The sequence below is a fragment of the Pleurodeles waltl genome, chromosome 2_2 (assembly GCF_031143425.1).
Source record: "Pleurodeles waltl isolate 20211129_DDA chromosome 2_2, aPleWal1.hap1.20221129, whole genome shotgun sequence".
Classification (NCBI taxonomy): Eukaryota; Metazoa; Chordata; class Amphibia; order Caudata; family Salamandridae; genus Pleurodeles; species Pleurodeles waltl.
The window spans coordinates 1181535221-1181559221 of record NC_090439.1 but is presented as its reverse complement, the minus strand read 5'-3'; the positions used below and the strand labels follow the sequence as shown (position 1 = coordinate 1181559221).

Sequence of the window (24001 nt, the reverse complement as noted above, 5' to 3'; positions counted from 1 at the left end):
GTGTTACTTTAGAGGTGCCTGTCTCACCCATGAGACTTACTCTTTCATGGGTCGGTTTAGGAGGTTTCGCTTTTGTCTACCTCATGGGCGTTATTACTTATTTCAACAATTATAATGTTACAAGGAGAGGTAGTTAGTATCAGTACTTGCACCACTGACAATCTGTGTATCTGTTTTTAACAGGAATGAGCACTACAGAAGCAACCACCGCAGGCACCACAACACCTGCGACTACCACAAGCAGCACACATCCTGAGACAACAGGTACACTTTGTGCTTTATTTCTGCTGAATGATTTATTGGTAACTGAGGGACACATCTATGAAAGAATTTAGCAGTCACAAATGGCATATTCGGTTATTTTCTACTGCTAAAAAAGCCTTTCTACATGTACTAACCCTATTTTGTGAATCAGTAACCTTTTACTGACTTGCACAATAGGGTTTGCGATTCCGTATTAGAATGGGGTGTGTGATGAGTGTCCATTCCTAATACCCACTCTCATTGGTATTTGCGAATGTTATGAGACTGAGAATAATCAATCAATCAATCAATCATAGTATTTATAAAGCGCGCTATGTACCCGTCAGGGTTTCGAGGCGCTGAAGGGGGGGGGGGGAGCGCTGCTGGTTTAGCGGTCGAAGAGCCAGGTCTTGATGAGCCTTCTGAATGCGAGGAGGTCCTTGGTCTGGCGAAGAGATGTGGGGAGAGAGTTCCAGGTCTTGGCGGCGAGGAAGGAGAAGGATCTGCCGCCGGATGTCTTGCGCTGGATTCGGGGTACGATGGCGAGGGCGAGGTTGGCGGATCGGAGTTGACGTGTTGGAGTGTAGAAGTTGAGTCTGGTGTTGAGGTAGGAGGGTCCGGTGTTGTGAAGTGCCTTGTGAGCGTGGGTCAGGAGTTTGAAGGTGATCCTCTTGTCTACCGGGAGCCAGTGGAGTTCCTTTAGGTGAGGGGAGATGTGACTTCGGCGGGGTATGTTGAGTATCAGTCGGGCGGAGGCATTTTGGATACGTTGGAGGCGTTTGATGTCTTTGGTTGGGATGCCTGTGTAGAGTGCGTTGCCGTAGTCAAGTCTGCTGCTGACGAGGGCCTGGGTCACCGTCTTTCTGGTTTCTGTTGGAATCCACTTGAAGATTCTGCGGAGCATTCGAAGGGTGTTGAAACAGGAGGAGGAGACGGCGCTGACCTGTTTGGACATGGTGAGGGCGGAGTCCAGGATGAAGCCGAGGTTTCTTGCGTGGCTGGCAGGGGTGGGTGCTGGTCCGAGGACGGAGGGCCACCATGAGTCGTTCCAGGCTGAGGGAGTGCGTCCGAGGATGAGGACTTCCGTCTTGTCGGAGTTGAGTTTCAGGCGACTGTTGTTCATCCAATCGGCGATGGATTTTAGTCCCTCGTGGAGGTTTGTTTTGGCGGTGAGCGGGTCTTTGGTCAGGGAGAGGACGAGCTGGGTATCGTTGGCGTAGGAGATGATGCTGAGATGATGTTGGCGGGCCAGTTGAGCGAGGGGGGCCATGTAGACGTTGAACAACGTGGGGCTGAGGGAGGATCCTTGGGGGACGCCGCAGATGAGGTTGGTGGCTTTGGAGCGGAAAGGGGAGAGACGGACTCTCTGCGTTCTGTCGGAGAGGAAGGATGAGATCCAGTGGAGGGCTTTATCTTGGATGCCGGCTTTCGAAACAGTTGCAAAACATTCGCATTTTACCAAAAAATTTAATTAGGAGTAAACAATGCAAAAATTGGAAGGGACCCCTAGGGGACCCCTTCCCCTTTGTCAATGGGGCACCAACATTTTTTCAGAGCACGCAGAATGTACACAGACTAGTGTCTACTCTGAAAAAATTAAAAGAAAACTTTTCATGTTTTTTGTTGAAATACATCCTATTTTTCTTTAAGGAAAACAGACTCTATTTATAAACAAGCATTTGCAATGCAATAGGTCTCACATTTGCTCGAGTTAGAGCTGTTATTATTGTAAACCCCTAACTGGACTTTTCTTGCCACATATATTGAAAATGAAAAGTAATCCAATTTCACACATGCAACCCGATTCAAAGCCTCACACCATGAGCATGAAGGAGACACACAAAAGGAAAAACAAGTTTGCTTGCAATCAAACATACCAGCAAAAGTGCAATTAGCCATGTAACAGGGTCGATGTTAAAGGCAGTAACCAAAGCGCCCCAAGGAGGGACAAACGTGAAACATTTAACAATGATAACAAAGGATGTTTGTTGGGCAAGCCCATGAACGAGCGATAGTAATGGGCGTGAGGGCGGGGTATGGATAAAAGTACAACCAGATAACAACGCGTAGAAAAAAGCAGCACTTCCGCGCTGTTATGCCTAACCTAGAAAGGGAGGTGGGTTAGAAAGAGATGTGTGATACAGTTTAGAAAACCTAAAAAGTCGTTTTATTTGAAATATACTACAAAAATGGTAGGGGCCTTACAAAAGAAGAAAATAACTTTTGATATAGCAATTCACCAGACAATGGACTTCAGAGGCAGAAACATTAAGCATGTTATGTATCAGGTGTCTACACAGCTTAACATGTCTAATATTTATGTATAAAATTAAAATAAGAACAAAATATTTTTTCACAGAGAACTACAATTAAGTGAAGCAACTGGTTAACTGAACTTACAAATGTAGAACAAGAAAGAAAGATCTGACATTCTTAAGAATAAATGACCTGTAGAAAGACTGTAAGATGTAGTTTCACCTTGCTGGATTTCTTCATGCGAATTAGGATGAGCAAATGGATCTGGTGACATAGATTAGCTATTATAAAACTGGCTTAAATGGAGCATTTGATGTTTAAAGTAAGCTAAAGTTGTTTTTGTAAACGTGTGAAACGTAGGTAGAAATATATGAAATAAAATGTCTGGTCTATAGGCAGTTGAGATACAACCACTAAGGCCATCATCAAATGAATTGCTACAGAGGAGGTACGTAGTGATGTAGTTTGAAGAAGAATGCCTCTCCTTTCAGGACTAGAAAGCACTGGACAACCAAAAGGAATGCTATGATTCTGTGATTCAGATGTCTACTTCTGGATGGTGGTCCTCCATTTGGCTGTCTGTGTTTTAGTTGTACTGCTTGAGCAATTTCTTCCAGGATGGATCGAAGAGAGGTCTTGTCATCGAGTAGTTGGTCAGTTACTTTGTCTAGCTCATGCCTTTCAAGTTAAAAGACGTTAGCCATGCCTCACGCCTCATGAAAAGGCCCATGTCCATGAACTTAAAAATTGTACTAAATATACACAATTCTGCTCAACTAAAGCTGAGCATTTAGTACTAGTGTAGGACTTTCGGTGGACAACAGGGAATTGAAGCCATCAATTAACTGCCGGCGCCTGTGCATTACTAGCAGGGATCACAATGATGTGCCTCAGTGAGAAACAACTATACTGGTATGTTTCCAAGGGCTATTTAAAAAAACTTTCCCTTGGATGGCTTATTGCCTTTGAAGAAAGAAGAAACTACCTTATTTATTCAAAGAGCAGGGGATTCACCATCAACAAATACTTACGTCATTCAGACACTTTGCAAATCCCTATTTGGGTAAAAACAACCATTTGTGCCCCAATCATAATTCTAAACTTATTGCAAATTGCACTGTTTCTCGGCATGATTTTCACCAGGTTAAGACTGGAAACAATACTTCAGTCAAACTCTGCTAATTGTAACCATGCACAGCTCAGAACTGAGATCTTTCTTGCGATCAGTGGGTTAACCCTATTTAGCAGGTTGAAACCCTGGAATACCACAGTCCACAGCATCACAACTTTCAAGTGTGCAATTTCTGCACTGTTTTGTGCAAGGCTCTATCAACAAGTAATCTTTGAAAGGATGGAAAAAATGTAAGCTACTGACTGTCCGGTACCTAAGAAATTTAAAGGGGTGCCACAAAATATTTCAAAGCACAAATCAACTACCCAATGTAGTGACTGGTGCTATCCAGAAGAACCAGAGGTAAAAGGGGTCCGGTCTCTAAAGTCCTCTTAGGATTTCTAAATTTTACAGAAGTTTAGGACCCCACTGTTATGGTAATTTTGCTATTGATGTACTAGTGGGCCACCACCCACAATTGAGTCAAAAGGGTTCCTCACATTTAACCTCTGAGCTCAATGGCTTCATTATTTAAAAGGGAGATGTAGACTTTAGAGGTAGGACTTGACATTGGCTTCAAGAATGGGTTACTTTGCGGTCTGTCATCATATTAAAAATAACTGCCCTTGCTAAAGGAAGGGTTTATTGGATAGATGGAGCATGGGTTGATGAAATTGTGTGGTAGGGTTGACTAAATTATATAGCAAGAGAAGACAAATTATGCAGCATAACATATTTATGCTAGTATTACTACATTATTTTCTCATTTTTACTCATTACCACTGTCTGAGCAAAGTTTCTCCTCATGAGTACCAGCTGCTAAGCAACAGCAAGATGACCAGTGAAGGCCTGAAGAAGGGAGCTATGCGCCTAGAGGTGTGTGTCATAAACGGAGTGAAAGGTCTATGTATCCTAATGACATTCAAGATTTTAAAGTATATTGATGTGTTACTTTAGAGGTGCCTGTCTCACCCATGAGACTTACTCTTTCATGGGTCGGTTTAGGAGGTTTCGCTTTTGTCTAACTCATGGGCGTTATTACTTATTTCAACAATTATAATGTTACAAGGAGAGGTAGTTAGAATCAGTACTTGCACCACTGACAATTTGTGTATCTGTTTTTAACAGGAATGAGCACTACAGAAGCAACCACCGCAGGCACCACAACACCTGCGACTTCCACAAGCAGCACACATCCTGAGACAACAGGTACACTTTGTGTCTTTATTTCTGCTGAATGATTTATTGGTAACTGAGGGACACATGTATGAAAGAATTTAGCAGTCACAAATGGCATATTCGGTTATTTTCTACTGCTAAAAAAGCCTTTCTACACGTACTAACCCTATTTTGCGAATCAGTAACCTTTTACTGAGTTGCACAATAGGGTTTGCGATTCCGTATTAGAATGGGGTGTGTGATGAGTGTCAATTCCTAATACCCACTCTCATTGGTATTTGCGAATGTTATGAGACTGAGAATACGGTTGCAAAACATTCGCATTTTACCAAAAAATGTAATTAGGAGTAAACAATGCACAAATTGGAAGGGACCCACAGGGGACCCCTTCCCCTTTGTCAATGGGGCACCAACATTTTTTCAGAGCACGCAGAATGTACACAGACTAGTGTCTACTCTTAAAAAATTAAAAGAAAACTTTTCATGTTTTTTGTTGTTCAAATACATTCTGTTTTTCTTTAAGGAAAACAGACTCTATTTATAAACAAGCATTTGCAATGCAATAGGTCTCACATTTGCTCGAGTTAGAGCTGTTATTACTGTAAACCCCTAGCTGGACTTTTCTTGCCACATATATTGAAAATGAAAAGTAATCCAATTTCACACATGCGACCCGATTCAAAGCCTCACACCATGAGCATGAAGGAGACACACAAAAGGAAAAACAAGTTTGCTTGCAATCAAACATACCAGCAAAAGTGCAATTAGCCATGTAACAGGGTCGATGTCAAAGGTAGTAACCAAAGCGCCCCAAGGAGGGACAAACGTGAAACATTTAACAATGATAACAAAGGATGTTTGTAGGGCAGGCCCATGAACGAGCGATAGTAATGGGTGTGAGGGTGGGGTGTGGATAAAAGTACAAACAGATAACAACGCGTAGAAAAAAGCAGCGCTTCCGCGCTGTTATGCTCATCCTAAAAAGGGAGGTGGGTTAGAAAGAGATGTGTGATAGAGTTTAGAAAACCTAAAAAGTCATTTTATTTGAAATATACTACAAAAATTGTAGGGGCATTACAAAAGAAAAAAATAACTTTTGATATAGCAATTCACCAGACAATGGACTTCAGAGGCAGAAACATTAAGCATGTTATGTATCAGGTGTCTACACAGCTTAACATGTCTAATATTTATGTATAAAATTAAAATAAGAACAAACTATTTTTTCACAGAGAACTACAATTAAGTGAAGCAACTGGTTAACTGAACTTACAAATGTGAAACAAGAAAGAAAGATCTGACATTCTTAAAAATAAATGACCTGTAGAAAGACTGGAAGATGTAGTTTCACCTTGCTGGATTTCTTCATGCGAATTAGGATGAGCAAATGGATCTGGTGACATAGATTAGCTATTATAAAACTGGCTTAAATGGAGCATTTGATGTTTAAAGTAAGCTAAAGTTGTATTTGTAAACGTGTGAAACGTAGGTAGAAATATATGAAATAAAATGTCTGGTCTATAGGCAGTTGAGATACAATCACTAAGGCCATCATCAAATGAATTGCTACAGAGGAGGTACGTAGTGATGTAGTTTGAAGAAGAATGCCTCTCCTTTCAGGACTAGAAAGCACTGGACAACCAAAAGGAATGCTATGATTCTGTGATTCAGATGTCTACTTCTGGATGGTGGTCCTCCATTTGGCTGTCTGTGTTTTAGTTGTACTGCTTGAGCAATTTCTTCCAGGATGGATCGAAGAGAGGTCTTGTCATCGAGCACTTGGTCAGTTACTTTGTCTAGCTCATGCCTTTCAAGTTAAAAGACGTTAGCCATGCCTCACGCCTCATGAAAAGGCCCATGTCCATGAACTTAAAAATTGTACTAAATATACACAATTCTGCTCAACTAAAGCTGAGCATTTAGTACTAGTGTAGGACTTTCGGTGGACAACAGGGAATTGAAGCCATCAATTAACTGCCGGCACCTGTGCATTACTAGCAGGGATCACAATGATGTGCCTCAGTGAGAAACAACTATACTGGTATGTTTTCAAGGGCTATTTAAAAAACTTTCCCTTGGATGGCTTATTGCCTTTGAAGAAAGAAGAAACTACCTTATTTATTCAAAGAGCAGGGGATTCACCATCAACAAATACTCAGGTAATTCAGACACTTTGCAAATCCCTATTTGGGTGAAAACAACCATTTGTGCCCCAATCATAATTCTAAACTTATTGCAAATTGCACTGTTTCTCGGCATGATTTTCACCAGGTTAAGACTGGAAACAATACTTCAGTCAAACTCTGCTAATTGTAACCATGCACAGCTCAGAACTGAGATCTTTCTTGCGATCAGTGGGTTAACCCTATATAGCAGGTTGAAACCCTGGAATACGACAGTCCACAGCATCACAACTTTCAAGTGTGCAATTTCTGCACTGTTTTGTGCAAGGCTCTATCAACAAGTAATCTTTGAAAAGGATGGAAAAAATGTAAACTACTGACTGTCCGGTACCTAAGAAATGTAAAGGGGTGCCACAAAATATTTCAAAGCACAAATCAACTACCCAATGTAGTGACTGGTGCTATCCAGAAGAACCAGAGGTAAAAGGGGTCCGGTCTCTAAAGTCCTCTTAGGATTTCTAAATTTTACAGAACTTTAGGACCCCACTGTTATGGTAATTTTGCTATTGATGTACTAGTGGGCCACCACCCACAATTGAGTCAAAAGGGTTCCTCACATTTAACCTCTGAGCTCAATGGCTTCATCATTTAAAAGGGAGATGTAGACTTTAGAGGTAGGACTTGACATTGGCTTCAAGAATGGGTTACTTCGCGGTCTGTCATCATATTAAAAATAACTGCCCTTGCTAAAGGAAGGGTTTATTGGATAGATGGAGCATTGGTTGATGAAATTGTGTGGTAGGGTTGACTAAATTATATAGCAAGAGAAGACAAATTATGCAGCATAACATATTTATGCTAGTATTACTACATTATTTTCTCATTTTTACTCATTACCACTGTCTGAGCAAAGTTTCTCCTCATGAGTACCAGCTGCTAAGCAACAGCAAGATGACCAGTGAATGCCTGAAGAGCGGAGCTATGCGCCTAGAAGTGTGTGTCATAAACGGAGTGAAAGGTCTATGTATCCTAATGACATTCAAGATTTTAAAGTATATTGATGTGTTACTTTAGAGGTGCCTGTCTCACCCATGAGACTTACTCTTTCATGGGTCGGTTTAGGAGGTTTCGCTTTTGTCTAACTCATGGGCGTTATTACTTATTTCAACAATTATAATGTTACAAGGAGAGGTGTTTAGAATCAGTACTTGCACCACTGACAATCTGTGTATCTGTTTTTAACAGGAATGAGCACTACAGAAGCAACCACCGCAGGCACCACAACACCTGCGACTTCCACAAGCAGCACACATCCTGAGACAACAGGTACACTTTGTGTCTTTATTTCTGCTGAATGATTTATTGGTAACTGAGGGACACGTATGAAAGAATTTAGCAGTCACAAATGGCATATTCGGTTATTTTCTACTGCTAAAAAAGCCTTTCTACATGTACTAACCCTATTTTGCGAATCAGTAACCTTTTACTGACTTGCACAATAGGGTTTGCGATTCCGTATTAGAATGGGGTGTGTGATGAGTGTCAATTCCTAATACCCACTCTCATTGGTATTTGCGAATGTTATGAGACTGAGAATACGGTTGCAAAACATTCGCATTTTACCAAAAAAATTAATTAGGAGTAAACAATGCACAAATTGGAAGGGACCCCCAGGGGACCCCTTCCCCTTTGTCAATGGGGCACCAACATTTTTTCAGAGCACGCAGAATGTACACAGACTAGTGTCTACTCTTAAAAAATTAAAAGAAAACTTTTCATGTTTTTTGTTGTTCAAATACATCCTGTTTTTCTTTAAGGAAAACAGACTCTATTTATAAACAAGCATTTGCAATGCAATAGGTCTCACATTTGCTCGAGTTAGAGCTATTATTACTGTAAACCCCTAGCTGGACTTTTCTTGCCACATATATTGAAAATGAAAAGTAATCCAATTTCACACATGCGACGCGATTCAAAGCCTCACACCATGAGCATGAAGGAGACACACAAAAGGAAAAACAAGTTTGCTTGCAATCAAACATACCAGCAAAAGTGCAATTAGCCATGTAACAGGGTCGATGTCAAAGGTAGTAACCAAAGCGCCCCAAGGAGGGACAAACGTGAAACATTTAACAATGATAACAAAGGATGTTTGTAGGGCAAGCCCATGAACGAGCGATAGTAATGGGTGTGAGGGTGGGGTGTGGATAAAAGTGCAAACAGATAACAACGCGTAGAAAAAAGCAGCGCTTCCGTGCTGTTATGCTCATCCTAAAAAGGGAGGTGGGTTAGAAAGAGATGTGTGATAGAGTTTAGAAAACCTAAAAAGTCATTTTATTTGAAATATACTACAAAAATTGTAGGGGCATTACAAAAGAAAAAAATAACTTTTGATATAGCAATTCACCAGACAATGGACTTCAGAGGCAGAAACATTAAGCATGTTATGTATCAGGTGTCTACACAGCTTAACATGTCTAATATTTATGTATAAAATTAAAATAAGAACAAACTATTTTTTCACAGAGAACTACAATTAAGTGAAGCAACTGGTTAACTGAACTTACAAATGTGGAACAAGAAAGAAAGATCTGACATTCTTAAAAATAAATGACCTGTAGAAAACTGGAAGATGTAGTTTCACCTTGCTGGATTTCTTCATGCGAATTAGGATGAGCAAATGGATCTGGTGACTTAGATTAGCTATTATAAAACTGGCTTAAATGGAGCATTTGATGTCTAAAGTAAGCTAAAGTTGTATTTGTAAACGTGTGAAACGTAGGTAGAAATATATGAAATAAAATGTCTGGTCGATAGGCAGTTGAGGTACAATCACTAAGGCCATCTTCAAATGAATTGCTACAGAGGAAGTACGTAGTGATGTCGTTTGAAGAAGAACGCCTCTCCTTTCAGGACTAGAAAGCACTGGACAACCAAAAGGAATGCTATGATTCTGTGATTCAGATGACTTCTTCTAGATGGTGGTCCTCCATTTGGCTGTCTGTGTTTTAGTTGTACTGCTTGAGCAATTTCTTCCAGGATGGATTGAAGAGAGGTCTTGTCATCGAGCAGCTGGTCAGTTCCTTTGTCTAGCTCATGCCTTTCGAATTAAAAGACTTTAGCCATGCCTCACGCCTCATGAAAAGACCCATGTCCATGAACTTAAAAATTTTACTAAATATACACAATTCTGCTCAAGTAAAGCTGAGAATTTAGTACTAGTATAGGACTTTCAGTGGACAACAGGGAATTGAAGCCATCAATTAAGTGCCGGCACCTGTGCATTACTAGCAGGGATCACAATGATGTGCCTCAGTGAGAAACAACTATACTGGTATGTTTTCAAGGGCTATTTAAAAACCTTTCCCTTGGATGGCTTATTGCCTTTGAAGAAAGAAGAAACTACCTTATTTATTCAGAGAGCAGGGGATTCACCATCAACAAATACTCAGGTCATTCAGACACTTAGCAAATCCCTATTTGGGTGAAAACAACCATTTGTGCCCCAATCATAATTCTAAACTTATTGCAAATTGCACTGTTTCTCTGCATGATTTTCACCAGGTTAAGACTGGAAACAATACTTCAGTCAAACACTGCTAATTGCAACAATGCACAGCTCAGAACTGAGATCTTTCTTGCGATCAGTGGGTTAACCCTATTTAGCAGGTTGAAACCCTGGAATACCACAGTCCACAGCATCACAACTTTCAAGTGTGCAATTTCTGCACTGTTTTGTGCAAGGCTCTATCAACAAGTAATCTTTGAAAGGATGGAAAAAATGTAAACTACTGACTGTCCGGTACCTAAGAAATGTAAAGGGGTGCCACAAAATATTTCAAAGCACAAATCAACTACCCAATGTAGTGACTGGTGCTATCCAGAAGAACCAGAGGTAAAAGGGTTCAGGTCTCCAAAGTCCTCTTAGGATTTCTAAATTTTACAGAAGTTTAGGACCCAACTGTTTATGGTAATTTTGCTATTGATGTACTAGTGGGCCACCACCCACAATTGAGTCAAAAGGGTTCCTCACATTTAACCTCTGAGCTCAATGGCTTCATCATTTAAAAGGGAGATGTAGACTTTAGAGGTAGGACTTGACAGTGGCTTCAAGAATGGGTTACTTCGCGGTCTATCATCATATTCAAAATAGCTGCCCTTGCTAAAGGAATGGTTTATTGGAAAGATGGAGCATTGGTTGATGAAATTGTGTGGTAGGGTTGACTAAAATATACAGCAAGAGAAGACAAATTATGCGGCATAACATATTTATGATAGTATTACCACATTATTTTCTTATTTTTACTCATTACCACTGTCTGAGCAAAGTTTCTCCTCATGAGTACTAGTTGCTAAGCAACAGCAAGATGACCAGTGAAGGCCTGAAGAGGGGACCTATGTGCCTAGAGGTGTGTGTCATAAACAGAGTCAAAGGTCTATGTATACTAATGACATTCAAGATTTAAACATTTATTGACGTGTTACTTTAGAGGTGCCTGTCTCACCCATGAGACTTACTATTTCATGGGTCGGTTTGGGAGGTTTCACTTTTGTCTACCTCATGGGCGTTATTACTTATTTCAACAATTATAATGTTACACGGAAAGGTAGTTAGTATCAGTACTTGCACCACTGACAATCTGTGTATCTGTTTTTAACAGGAATGAGCACTACAGCAGCAACCACCGCAGGCACCACAACACCTGCGACTACCACAAGCAGCACACATTCTGAGACAACAGGTACACTTTGTGTCTTTTTTTCTGCTGAATGATTTATTGGTAACTGAGGGACACATCTATGAAAGAATTTAGCATTCACAAATGGCATATTGGGTTATTTTCTACTGCTAAAAAAGCCTTTCTACATGTACTAACCGTATTTTGCGAATCGGTAACCTTTTACTGACGTGCACAATAGGGTTTGCGATTCCGTATTAGGATGGGGTGTGTGATGAGTGTCCATTCCTAATAACCACTCTCATTGGTATTTGCGAATGTTATGAGACCGAGAATACGGTTGCAAAACATTCGCATTTTACCCTAAAATTTAATTAGGAGTAAACAATGCACAAATTGGAAGTGGCCCCCAGGGGACCCCTTCCCCTTTGTCAATGGGGGCACCAACATTTTTTCAGAGCACGCCGAATATACACAGACAAGTGCCTACTCTTAAAAAATTAAAAGAAAACTTTTCATTTTTTTGTTGAAATACATCCTGTTTTTCTTTAAGGAAAACAGACTCTATTTAAAAACAAGCATTTGCAATGCAATAGGTCTCACATTTGCTCGAGTTAGAGCTGTTATTATTGTGAACCCCTAACTGGACTTTTCTTGCCACAAATATTGAAAATGAAACGTAATTCAATTTCACACATGCGACCCGATTCAAAGCCCCACACAATGAGCATGAAGGAGATACAAAAAAGGAAAAACAAGTTTGCTTGCAATCAAACATACCAGCAAAAGTGCAATTAGCCATGTTTATGGGTAGATGTCAAAGGTGGTAACCAAAGCACTCCAAGAAGGGACAAACGTGTAACATTTACCAATGATAACAAAGGATTTTTGTAGGGCAAGCCCATGAATGAGCGATAGTAATGGGCGTGAGGGCGGGGTGCGGTTAAAAGTACAAACAGATAACATCGCATAGAAAAAAGCAGCGCTTCTGCGCTGTTATGCTCAACCTAAAAAGGGAGGTGGGTTAGAAAGAGATGTGTGGTAGAGTTTAGAAAACCTAAAAAGTCGTTTTATTTGAAATATACTACAGAAATTGTAGGGGCATTGCAAAAGAACAAAATGACTTTTGATATAGCAATTCCCAGACAATGGACTTCAGAGGCAGAAACATTAAGCATGTTATGTATCAGGTGTCTACACAGCTTAACATGTCTAATATTTATGTATAAAATTAAAATATGAACAAAATATTTTTTCACAGAGAACTACAATTAAATGAAGCAACTGGTTAACTGAACTTACAAATGTAGAACAAGAAAGAAAGACCTGACATTCTTAAAAATAAATGACCTGTAGAAAGACTGGAAGATGTAGTTTCACCTTTCTGGATTTCTTCATGCGAATTAGGATGTGCAAATGGATCCGGTGACATAGATTAGCTATTATAAAAAACGCTTAAAAGGAGCATTTGACGTTTAAAGTAAGCTAAAGTTTTATTTGTAAACATGTGAAACATAGGTAGAAATATATGAAATAAAATGCCTGGTTTAAAGGTAGTTGAGGTACAATCACTAAGGCCATCATTAAAGGAATTGCTACAGAGGAAGTACGTAGTGATGTAGTTTGAAGAAGAATGCCTCTCCTTTCAGGACTAGAAAGCACTGGACAACCAAAAGGAATGCTATGATTATGTGATTCAGATGTCTACTTCTGGATGGTGGTCCTCCATTTGGCTGTCTGTGTTTTAGTTGTACTGCTTGAGCAATTTCTTCCAGGATGGATAGAGGAGAGGTCTTGTCATCGAGCAGTTGGTCAGTTACTTTGTCTAGCTCATGCCTTTCAAGTTAAAAGACTTTAGCCATGCCTCATGACTCATGAAAAGGCCCATGTCCATGAACTTAAAAATTTTACTAAATATACACAATTCTGCTCAACTAAAGCTGAGCATTTAGTACTAGTGTAAGACTTTCGGTGGACAACAGGGAATTGAAGCCATCAATTAAGTGCCGGCACCTGTGCATTACTAGCAGGGATCACTATGATGTGCCTCAGTGAGAAACAACTATACTGGTATGTTTCCAAGGGCTATTTTAAAAAACATTCCCTTGGATGGCTTATTGCCTTTGAAGAAAGAAGAAACGACCTTATTTATTCAAAGAGCAGGGGATTCACCATCAACAAATACTCACGTCATTCAGACACTTTGCAAATCCCTATTTGGGTAAAAACAACCATTTGTGCCCCAATCATAATTCTAAACTTATTGCAAATTGCACTGTTTCTCGGCATGATTTTCACCAGGTTAAGACTGGAAACAATACTTCAGTCAAAAACTGCTAATTGTAACAATGCACAGCTCAGAACTGAGATCTTTCTTGCGATCAGTGGGTTAACCCTATTCAGCAGGTTGAAACCCTGGAATACCACAGTCCACAGCATCACAACTTTCAAGTGTGCAATTTCTGCACTGTTTTTTGCAAGGCTCTATCAACAAGTAATCTTTGAAAGGATGGGAGAAATGTAAGCTACTGACTGTCAGGTACCTAAGAAATTTAAAGGGGTGCCACAAAATATTTCAAAGCACAAATCAACTATCCAATGTAGTCACTGGTGCTATCCAGAAGAACCAGAGGTAACGGGGTCCGGTCTCTAATCTCCTCTTAGGATGTCTACATTTTACAAAAGTTTAGGACCCAACTGTTTATGGTAATTTTGCTATAGATGTACTAGTGGGCCACCACCCACAATTGAGTCAAAAGGGTTCCTCACATTTAACCACTGAGCTCAATGGCTTCATCATTTAAAAGGGAGATGTGGACTTTAGAGGTAGGACTTGACAGTGGCTTCAAGAATCGGTTATGTCACGGTCTGTCATCATATTAAAAATAGCTGCCCTTGCTAAAGGAAGGGTTTATTGGAAAGATGGAGCATGGGTTGATGAAATTGTGTGGTAGGGTTGACTAAATTATACAGCAAGAGAAGACACATTATGCAGCATAACATATTTATGCTAGTATTACTACATTATTTTCTCATTTTTACTCATTACCACTGTCTGAGCAAAGTTTCTCCTCATCAGTACCAGTTGCTAAGCAACAGCAAGATGACCAGTGAAGGCCTGAAGAGGGGAGCAATGCGCCTAGATGTGTGTGTCATAAACAGAGTCAAAGGTCTATGTATCCTAATGACATTCAAAATTAAAAAATGTATTGACGTGTCACTTTAGAGGTGCCTGTCTCACCCATGAGACTTACTCTTTCATGGGTCGGCGTGGGAGGTTTCGCTTTTGTCTCCCTCATTGGCGTTATTACTTATTTCAACAATTATAATGTTACAAGGAGCGGTAGTTAGTATCAGTACTTGCACCACTGACAATCTGTGTATCTGTTTTTAACAGGAATGAGCACTACAGCAGCAACCACAGCAGGCACCACAACACCTGCGACTACCACAAGCAGCACACATTCTGAGACAACAGGTACACTTTGTGTCTTTATTTCTGCTGAATGATTTATTGATAACTGAGGGAAACATCTATGAAAGAATTTGGCAGTCACAAATGGCATATTGGGTTATTTTCTACTGCTAAAAAAGCCTTTCTAAATGTACTAACCCTATTTTGCGAATCAGTAACTTTTTACTGACTTGCACAATAGGGTTTGCGATTCCGTATTAGGATGGGGTGTGTGATGAGTGTCCATTCCAAATACCCACTCTCATTGGTATTTGCGAATGTTATGAGACCGAGAATACGGCAGCAAAACATTCACATTTTACCAAACATTTTAATTAGGAGTAAACAATGCACAAATTGGAAGGGGCCCCCAGGGGACCTCTTTCCCTTTGTCAATGGGGGCACCAACATTTTTTTAGAGCACGCAGAATGTACACAGACCAGTGCCTACTCTTAAAAAATGAAAAGAAAACTTTTCATTTTTTTGTTGAAATACATCCTGTTTTTCTTTAAGGAAAACAGACTCTATTTAAAAACAAGCATTTGCAAAGCAATAGGTCTCTCATTTGCTCGAGTTAGAGCTGTTATTATTGTAAACCCCTAACTGGACTTTTCTTGCCACATATATTGAAAATGAAATGTAATTCAATTTCACAGGTGCGACCCGATTCAAAGCCTCACACCATGAGCATGAAGGAGACACAAAAAAGGAAAAACAAGTTTCCTTGCAATCAAACATACCAGCAAAAGTGCAATCTGCCATGTTAATGGGTCGATGTCAAAGGCTGTAACCAAAGCGCCCCAAGGAGGGACAAACGTGTAACATTTACCAATGATAACAAAGGATTTTTGTAGGGCAAGCCCATGAATGAGCGATAGTAATGGGCGTGAGAGCGGGGTGCGGATAAAAGTACAAACAGATAACAATGCATAGAAAAAAGCAGCGCTTCCGCGCTGCTATGCTCATCCTAAAAAGGGAGGTGGGTTAGAAAGAGATGTGTGGTAGAGTTTAGAAAACCTAAAAAGTCATTTTATTTGAAATATAATACAGAAATTGTAGGGGCATTACAAAAGAAAAAAATTACTTTTGATATAGCAATTCACCAGACAATGGACTTCAGAGGCAGAAACATTAAGCATGTTATGTATCAGGTGTCTACACAGCTTAACATGTCTAATATTTATGTATACAATTAAAGTAAGAACAAAATATTTTTTCACAGACAACTACAATTAAATGAAGCAACTGGTTAACTGAACTTACAAATGTAGAACAACAAAGAAAGACCTGACATTCTTAAAAATAAATGACCTGTAGAAAGACTGGAAGATGGAGTTTCACCTTGCTGGATTTCTTCATGCGAATTAGGATGAGCAAATGGATCCGGTGACATAGATTAGCTATTATAAAACTGGTTTAAATGGAGCATTTGACTTTTAAAGTAAGCTAAAGTTTTATTTGTAAACGTGTGAAACGTAGGTAGAAATATATGAAATAAAATGTCTGGTCTATAGGCAGATGAGGTACAATCACTAAGGCCATCATCAAAGGAATTGCTACAGAGGAAGTACGTAGTGATGTAGTTTGAAGAAGAATGCCTCTCCTTTCAGGACTAGAAAGCACTGGACAACCAAAAGGAATGCTATGATTCTGTCATTCAGATGACTACTTCTGGATGGTGGTCCTCCATTTGGCTGTCTGTGTTTTAGTTGTACTGCTTGAGCAATTTCTTCCAGGATGGATCGAAGAGAGGTCTTGTCATCGAGCAGTTGGTCAGTTACTTTGTTTAGCTCATGCCTTTCAAGTTAAAAGACTTTAGCCATGCCTCACGCCTCATGAAAAGGCCCATGTCTATGAACTTAAAAAGTGTACTAAATATACACAATTCTGCTCAACTAAAGCTGAGCATTTAGTACTAGTATAGGACTTTCGTTTGGACAACAGGGAATTGAAGCCATCAATTAAGTGCCGGCGCCTGTGCATTACTAGCAGGGATCACAATGATGTGCCTCAGTGAGAAACAACTATACTGGTATGTTTTCAAGGGCTATTTAAAAAACTTTTCCTTGGATGGCTAATTGCCTTTGAAGAAAGAAGATACTACCTTATTTATTCAAAGAGCAGGGGATTCACCATCAACAAATACACAGGTCATTCAGACACTTTGCAAATCCCTATTTGGGTGAAAACAACCATTTGTGCCCCAATCATAATTCTAAACTTATTGCAAATTGCACTGTTTCTCTGCATGATTTTCACCAGGTTAAGACTGGAAACAATACTTCAGTCAAACACTGCTAATTGTAACAATGCACAGCTCAGAACTGAGATCTTTCTTGCGATCAGTGGGTTAACCCTATTCAGCAGGTTGAAACCCTGGAATACCACAGTCCACAGCATCACAACTTTCAAGTGTGCAATTTCTGCACTGTTGTTTGCAAGGCTCTATCAACAAGTAATCTTTGAAAGGATGTAAGAAATGTAAGCTACTGACTGTCCGGTACCTAAGAAATTTAAAGGGGTGCCACATAATGTTTGAAAGCACAAATCAACTATCAAATGTAGTCACTGGTGCTATCCAGAAGAACCAGAGGTAACGGGGTCCGGTCTCTAATCTCCTCTTAGGATGTCTAAATTTTACAGAAGTTTAGGACCCAACTGTTTATGGTAATTTTGCTATAGATGTACTAGTGGGCCACCATCCACAATTGAGTCAAAAGGGTTCCTCACATTTAACCGCTGAGCTCAATGGCTTCATCATTTAAAATGAGATGTAGGCTTTAGAGGTAGGACTTGACAGTGGCTTCAAGAATGGGTTACTTCACGGTCTGTCATCATATTAAAAATAGCTGCCCTTGCTAAAGGAAGGGTTTATTGGAAAGATGGAGCATGGGTTGATGAAATTGTGTGGTAGGGTTGACTAAATTATACAGCAAGAGAAGACAAATTATGCTTCATAACATATTTATGCTAGTGTTACTACATTATTTTCTAATTTTTACTCATTACCACTGTCTGAGCAAAGTTTCTCCGCATGAGTACTAGTTGCTAAGCAACAGCAAGATGACCAGTGAAGGCCTGAAGAGGGGAGCTATGCGCCAAGAGGTGTATGTCATAAACAGAGTCAAAGGGCTATGTATCCTAATGACATTCAAGATTTAAAAATGTATTGACGTGTTACTTTAGAGGTGCCTGTCTCACCCATGAGACTTACTCTTTCATGGGTCGGTTTGGGAGGTTTCACTTTTGTCTACGTCATGGGCGTTATTACTTATTTCAACAATTATAATGTTACAAGGAGAGGTAGTTAGTATTGGTACTTGCACCACTGACAATCTGTGTATCTGTTTTTAACAGGAATGAGCACTACAGCAGCAACCACCGCAGGCACCACAACACCTGCGACTACCACAAGCAGCACACATTCTGAGACAACAGGTACACTTTGTGTCTTTATTTCTGCTGAATGATTTATTGGTAACTGAGGGACACATCTATGAAAGAATTTAGCAGTCACAAATGGCATATTGGGTTATTTTCTACTGCTAAAAAAGGCTTTCTACATTTACTAACCCTATTTTGCGAATCGGTAACCTTTTACTGACTTGCACGATAGGGTTTGCGATTCCGTATTAGGATGGGGTGTGTGATGAGTGTCCATTCCTAATAACCACTCTCATTGGTATTTGCGAATGTTATGAGACCGAGAATACGGTTGCAAAACATTCGCATTTTACCCAAAACTTTAATTAGGAGTAAACAATGCACAAATTGGAAGGGGCCCCCAGGGGACCCCTTCCCCTTTGTCAATGGGGGCACCAAAATTTTTTCAGAGCACGCAGAATGTACACAGACCAGTGCCTACTCTTAAAAAATGAAAAGAAAACTTTTCATTTTTTTGTTGAAATACATCCTGTTTTTCTTTAAGGAAAACAGACTCTAATTAAAAACAAGCATTTGCAATGCAATAGGTCTCACATTTGCTCGAGTTAGAGCTGTTATTATTGTAAACCCCTAACTGGACTTTTCTTGCCACATATATTGAAAATGAAACGTAATTCAATTTCACACGTGCGACCCGATTCAAAGCCTCACACCATGAGCATGAAGGAGACACAAAAAAGGAAAAACAAGTTTGCTTGCAATCAAACATGCCAGCAAAAGTGCAATTAGCCATGTTAATGGGTCGATGTCAAAGGCGGTAACCAAAGCACCAGAAGGAGAGATAAACGTGTAACATTTACCAATGATAACAAAGGATTTTTGTAGGGCAAGCCCATGAACGAGCGATAGTAATGGGCGTGAGGGCGGTGTGCGGATAAAAGTACAAACAGATAACAACGCATAGAAAAAAGCAGCGCTTCTGCGCTATTATGCTCAACCTAAAAAGGGAGGTGGGTTAGAAAGAGATGTGTGGTAGAGTTTAGAAAACCTAAAAAGTTGTTTTATTTGAAATGTACTACAGAAATTGTAGGGGCATTGCAAAAGAAAAAAAGAACTTTTGATATAGCAATTCACCAGACAATGGACTTCAGATGCAGAAACATTAAGCATGTTATGTATCACGTGTCTACACAGCTTAACATGCCTAATATTTATGTATAAAATTAAAATAAGAACAAAATATTTTTTCACAGAGAACTACAATTAAATGAAGCAACTGGTTAACTGAACTTACAAATGTAGAACAAGAAATAAAGACCTGACACTATTAAAAATAAATGACCTGTAGAAAGACTGGAAGATGTAGTTTTACCTTGCTGGATTTCTTCATGCGAATTCGGATGAGCAAATGGATCCGGTGACAAAGATTAGCTATTATAAAACTGGCTTAAATGGAGCATTTGACGTTTAAAGTAAGCTAAAGTTTTATTTCTAAACGTGTGAAACGTAGGTAGAAATATATGAAATAAAATGTCTGGTCTATAGGCAGTTGAGGTACAATCACTAAGGCCATCATCAAAGGAATTGCTGCAGAGGAAGTACGCAGTGATGTAGTTTGAAGAAGAATGTCTCTCCTTTCAGGACTAGAAAGCACTGGACAACCAAAAGGAATGCTATGATTCTGTGATTCAGATGACTAAATCTGGATGGTGGTCCTCCATTTGGCTGTCTGTGTTTTAGTTGTACTGCTTGAGCAATTTCTTCCAAGATGGATCGAAGAGAGGTCTTGTCATCGAGCAGTTGGTCAGTTACTTTGTCTAGCTCATGACTTTCAAGTTAAAAGACTTTAGCCATGCCTCGCGCCTCATGAAAAGGCCCATGTCCATGAACTTAAAAATTGTAATATAAATGTACACAATTCTGCTCAACTAAAGCTGAGCATTTAGTACTAGTATAGGACTTTTGTTGGACAACAGGGAATTGAAGCCATCAATTAAGTTCCGGCGCCTGTGCATTACTAGCAGGGATCACAATGATGTACCTCAGTGAGAAACAACTATACTGGTTTGTTTTCAAGGGCTATTTACAAAAGTTTTCCTTGGATGGCTTATTGCCTTTGAAGAAAGAAGATACTACCTTATTTATTCAAAGAGCAGGGGATTCACCATCAACAAATATTCAGGTCATTAAGACACTTTGCAAATCCCTATTTGGGTGAAAACAACCATTTGTGCCCCAATAATAATTCTAAACTTATTGCAAATTGCACTGTTTCTCGGCATGATTTTCACCAGGTTAAGACTGGAAACAATACTTCAGTCAAACACTGCTAATTGCAACAATGCACAGCTCAGAACTGAGATCTTTCTTGCGATCAGTGGGTTAAACCTATTCAGCAGGTTGAAACCCTGGAATGCCACAGTCCACAGCATCACAACTTTCAAGTGTGCAATTTCTGCACTGTTGTTTGCAAGGCTCTATCAACAAGTAATCTTTGAAAGGATGTAAGAACTGTAAGCTACTGACTGTCCGGTAGCTAAGAAATTTAAAGGGGTGCCACAAAATGTTTCAAAGCACAAATCAACTATCCAATGTAGTCACTGGTGCTATCCAGAAGAACCAGAGGTAACGGGGTCCCGTCTCTAATCTCCTCTTAGGATTTCTAAATTTTACAGAAGTTTAGGACCCAACTGTTTATGGTAATTTTGCTATAGATGTACTAGTGGGCCACCACCCACAATTGAGTCAAAAGGGTTCCTCACATTTAACCGCTGAGCTCAATGGCTTCATCATTTAAAATGAGATGTAGACTTTAGAGATAGGACTTGACAGTGGCTTCAAGAATGGGTTACTTCACGGTCTGTCATCATATTAAAAATAGCTGCCCTTGCTAAAGGAAGGGTTTATTGGAAAGATGGAGCATGTGTTGATGAAATTGTGTGGTAGGGTTGACTAAATTATACAGCAAGAGAAGACAAATTATGCGTCATAACATATTTATGCTAGTGTTACTACATTATTTTCTAATTTTTACTCATTACCACTGTCTGAGCAAAGTTTCTCCTCATGAGTACTAGTTGCTAAGCAACAGCAAGATGACCAGTGAAGGCCTGAAGAGGGGAGCTAAGCGCCTAGAGGTGTGTGTCATAAACAGAGTCAAATTTCTATGTATCCTAATGACATTCAAGATTTAAACATTTATTGACGTGTTACTTTAGAGGTGCCTGTCTCACCCATGAGACTTACTCTTTCATGGGTCGGTTTGGGAGGTTTCGCTTTTGTCTACCTCATGGGCGTTATTACTTATTTCAACAATTATAATGTTACAAGAAGAGGTAGTAAGTATCAGTACTTGCACCACTGACAATCTGTGTATCTGTTTTTAACAGGAATGAGCACTACAGCAGCAACCACCGCAGGCACCACAACACCTGCGACTACCACAAGCAGCACACATTCTGAGACAACAGGTACACTTTGTGTCTTTATTTCTGCTGAATGATTTATTGGTAACTGAGGGACACATCTATGAAAGAATTTAGCATTCACAAATGGCATATTGGGTTATTTTCTACTGCTAAAAAAGCCTTTCTACATGTACTAACCGTATTTTGCGAATCGGTAACCTTTTACTGACGTGCACAATAGGGTTTGCGATTCCGTATTAGGATGGGGTGTGTGATGAGTGTCCATTCCTAATAACCACTCTCATTGGTATTTGCGAATGTTATGAGCCCGAGAATACGGTTGCAAAACATTCGCATTTTACCCCAAAATGTAATTAGTAGTAAACAATGCACAAATTGGAAGTGGCCCCCAGGGGACCCCTTCCCCTTTGTCAATGGGGGCACCAACATTTTTTCAGAGCACGCAGAATATACACAGACAAGTGCCTACTCTTAAAAAATTAAAAGAAAACTTTTAATTTTTTTGTTGAAATACATCCTGTTTTTCTTTAAGGAAAACAGACTCTATTTAAAAACAAGCATTTGCAATGCAATAGGTCTCACATTTGCTCGAGTTAGAGCTGTTATTATTGTGAACCCCTAACTGGACTTTTCTTGCCACATATTTTGAAAATGAAACGTAATTCAATTTCACACATGCGACCCGATTCAAAGCCCCACACCATGAGCATGAAGGAGATACAAAAAAGGAAAAACAAGTTTGCTTGCAATCAAACATACCAGCAAAAGTGCAATTAGCCATGTTAATGGGTAGATGTCAAAGGCGGTAACCAAAGCACCCCAAGGAGGGACAAACGTGTAACATTTACCAATGATAACAAAGGATTTTTGTAGGGCAAGCCCATGAATGAGCGATAGTAATGGGCGTGAGGGCGGGGTGCGGTTAAAAGTACAAACAGATAACATCGCATAGAAAAAAGCAGCGCTTCTGCGCTGTTATGCTCAATGCTCAACCTAAAAAGGGAGGTGGGTTAGAAAGAGATGTGTGGTAGAGTTTAGAAAACCTAAAAAGTCGTTTTATTTGAAATATACTACAGAAATTGTAGGGGCATTGCAAAAGAACAAAATTACTTTTGATATAGCAATTCCCAGACAATGGACTTCAGAGGCAGAAACATTAAGCATGTTATGTATCAGGTGTCTACACAGCTTAACATGTCTAATATTTATGTATAAAATTAAAATATGAACAAAATATTTTTTCACAGAGAACTACAATTAAATGAAGCAACTGGTTAACTGAACTTACAAATGTAGAACAACAAAGAAAGACCTGACATTCTTAAAAATAAATGACCTGAAGAAAGACTGGAAGATGTAGTTTCACCTTGCTGGATTTCTTCATGCGAATTAGGATGAGCAAATGGATCCGATGACATAGATTAGCTATTATAAAACTGGCTTAAATGGAGCATTTGACGTTTAAAGTAAGCTAAAGTTTTATTTGTAAACGTGTGAAACGTAGGTAGAAATATTTGAAATAAAATATCTGGTCTATAGGCAGATGAGGTACAATCACTAAGGCCATCATCAAAGGAATTGCTACAGAGGAAGTACGTAGTGATGTAGTTTGAAGAAGAACGTCTCTCCTTTCAGCACTAGAAAGCAATGGACAACCAAAAGGAATGCTATGATTCTGTGATTCAGATGACTACTTCTGGATGGTGGTCCTCCATTTGGCTGTCTGTGTTTTAGTTGTACTGCTTGAGCAATTTCTTCCAGGATGGATCGAAGAGAGGTCTTGTCATCGAGCAGTTGGTCAGTTACTTTGTTTAGCTCATGCCTTTCAAGTTAAAAGACTTTAGCCATGCCTCGCGCCTCATGAAAAGGCCCATGTCCATGAACTTAAAAATTGTACTAAATATACACAATTCTGCTCAACTAAAGCTGAGCATTTAGTACTAGTATAGGACTTTCGTTGGACAACAGGGAATTGAAGCCATCAATTAAGTGCCGGCGCCTGTGCATTACTAGCAGGGATCACAATGATGTGCCTCAGTGAGAAACAACTATACTGGTATGTTTTCAAGGGCTATTTAAAAAACTTTTCCTTGGATGGCTTATTGCCTTTGAAGAAAGAAGATACTACCTTATTTATTCAAAG

At 39.6% G+C, this 24001-nt stretch overlaps 1 protein-coding gene across 1 annotated transcript in view; it reads left to right on the top strand.

Moving 5' to 3' along the window:
* Positions 1–24001, top strand: part of LOC138279109 (mucin-22-like) — a 386267-nt gene that overhangs the window by 93752 nt on the left and 268514 nt on the right. Inside the window, exons 12-13 of the mRNA XM_069219373.1 lie at positions 4739–4819; positions 14989–15069. Of these exons, the coding sequence (XP_069075474.1) occupies positions 4739–4819; positions 14989–15069 (162 nt within the window). The remainder of the gene's footprint in view (positions 1–4738; positions 4820–14988; positions 15070–24001) is intronic.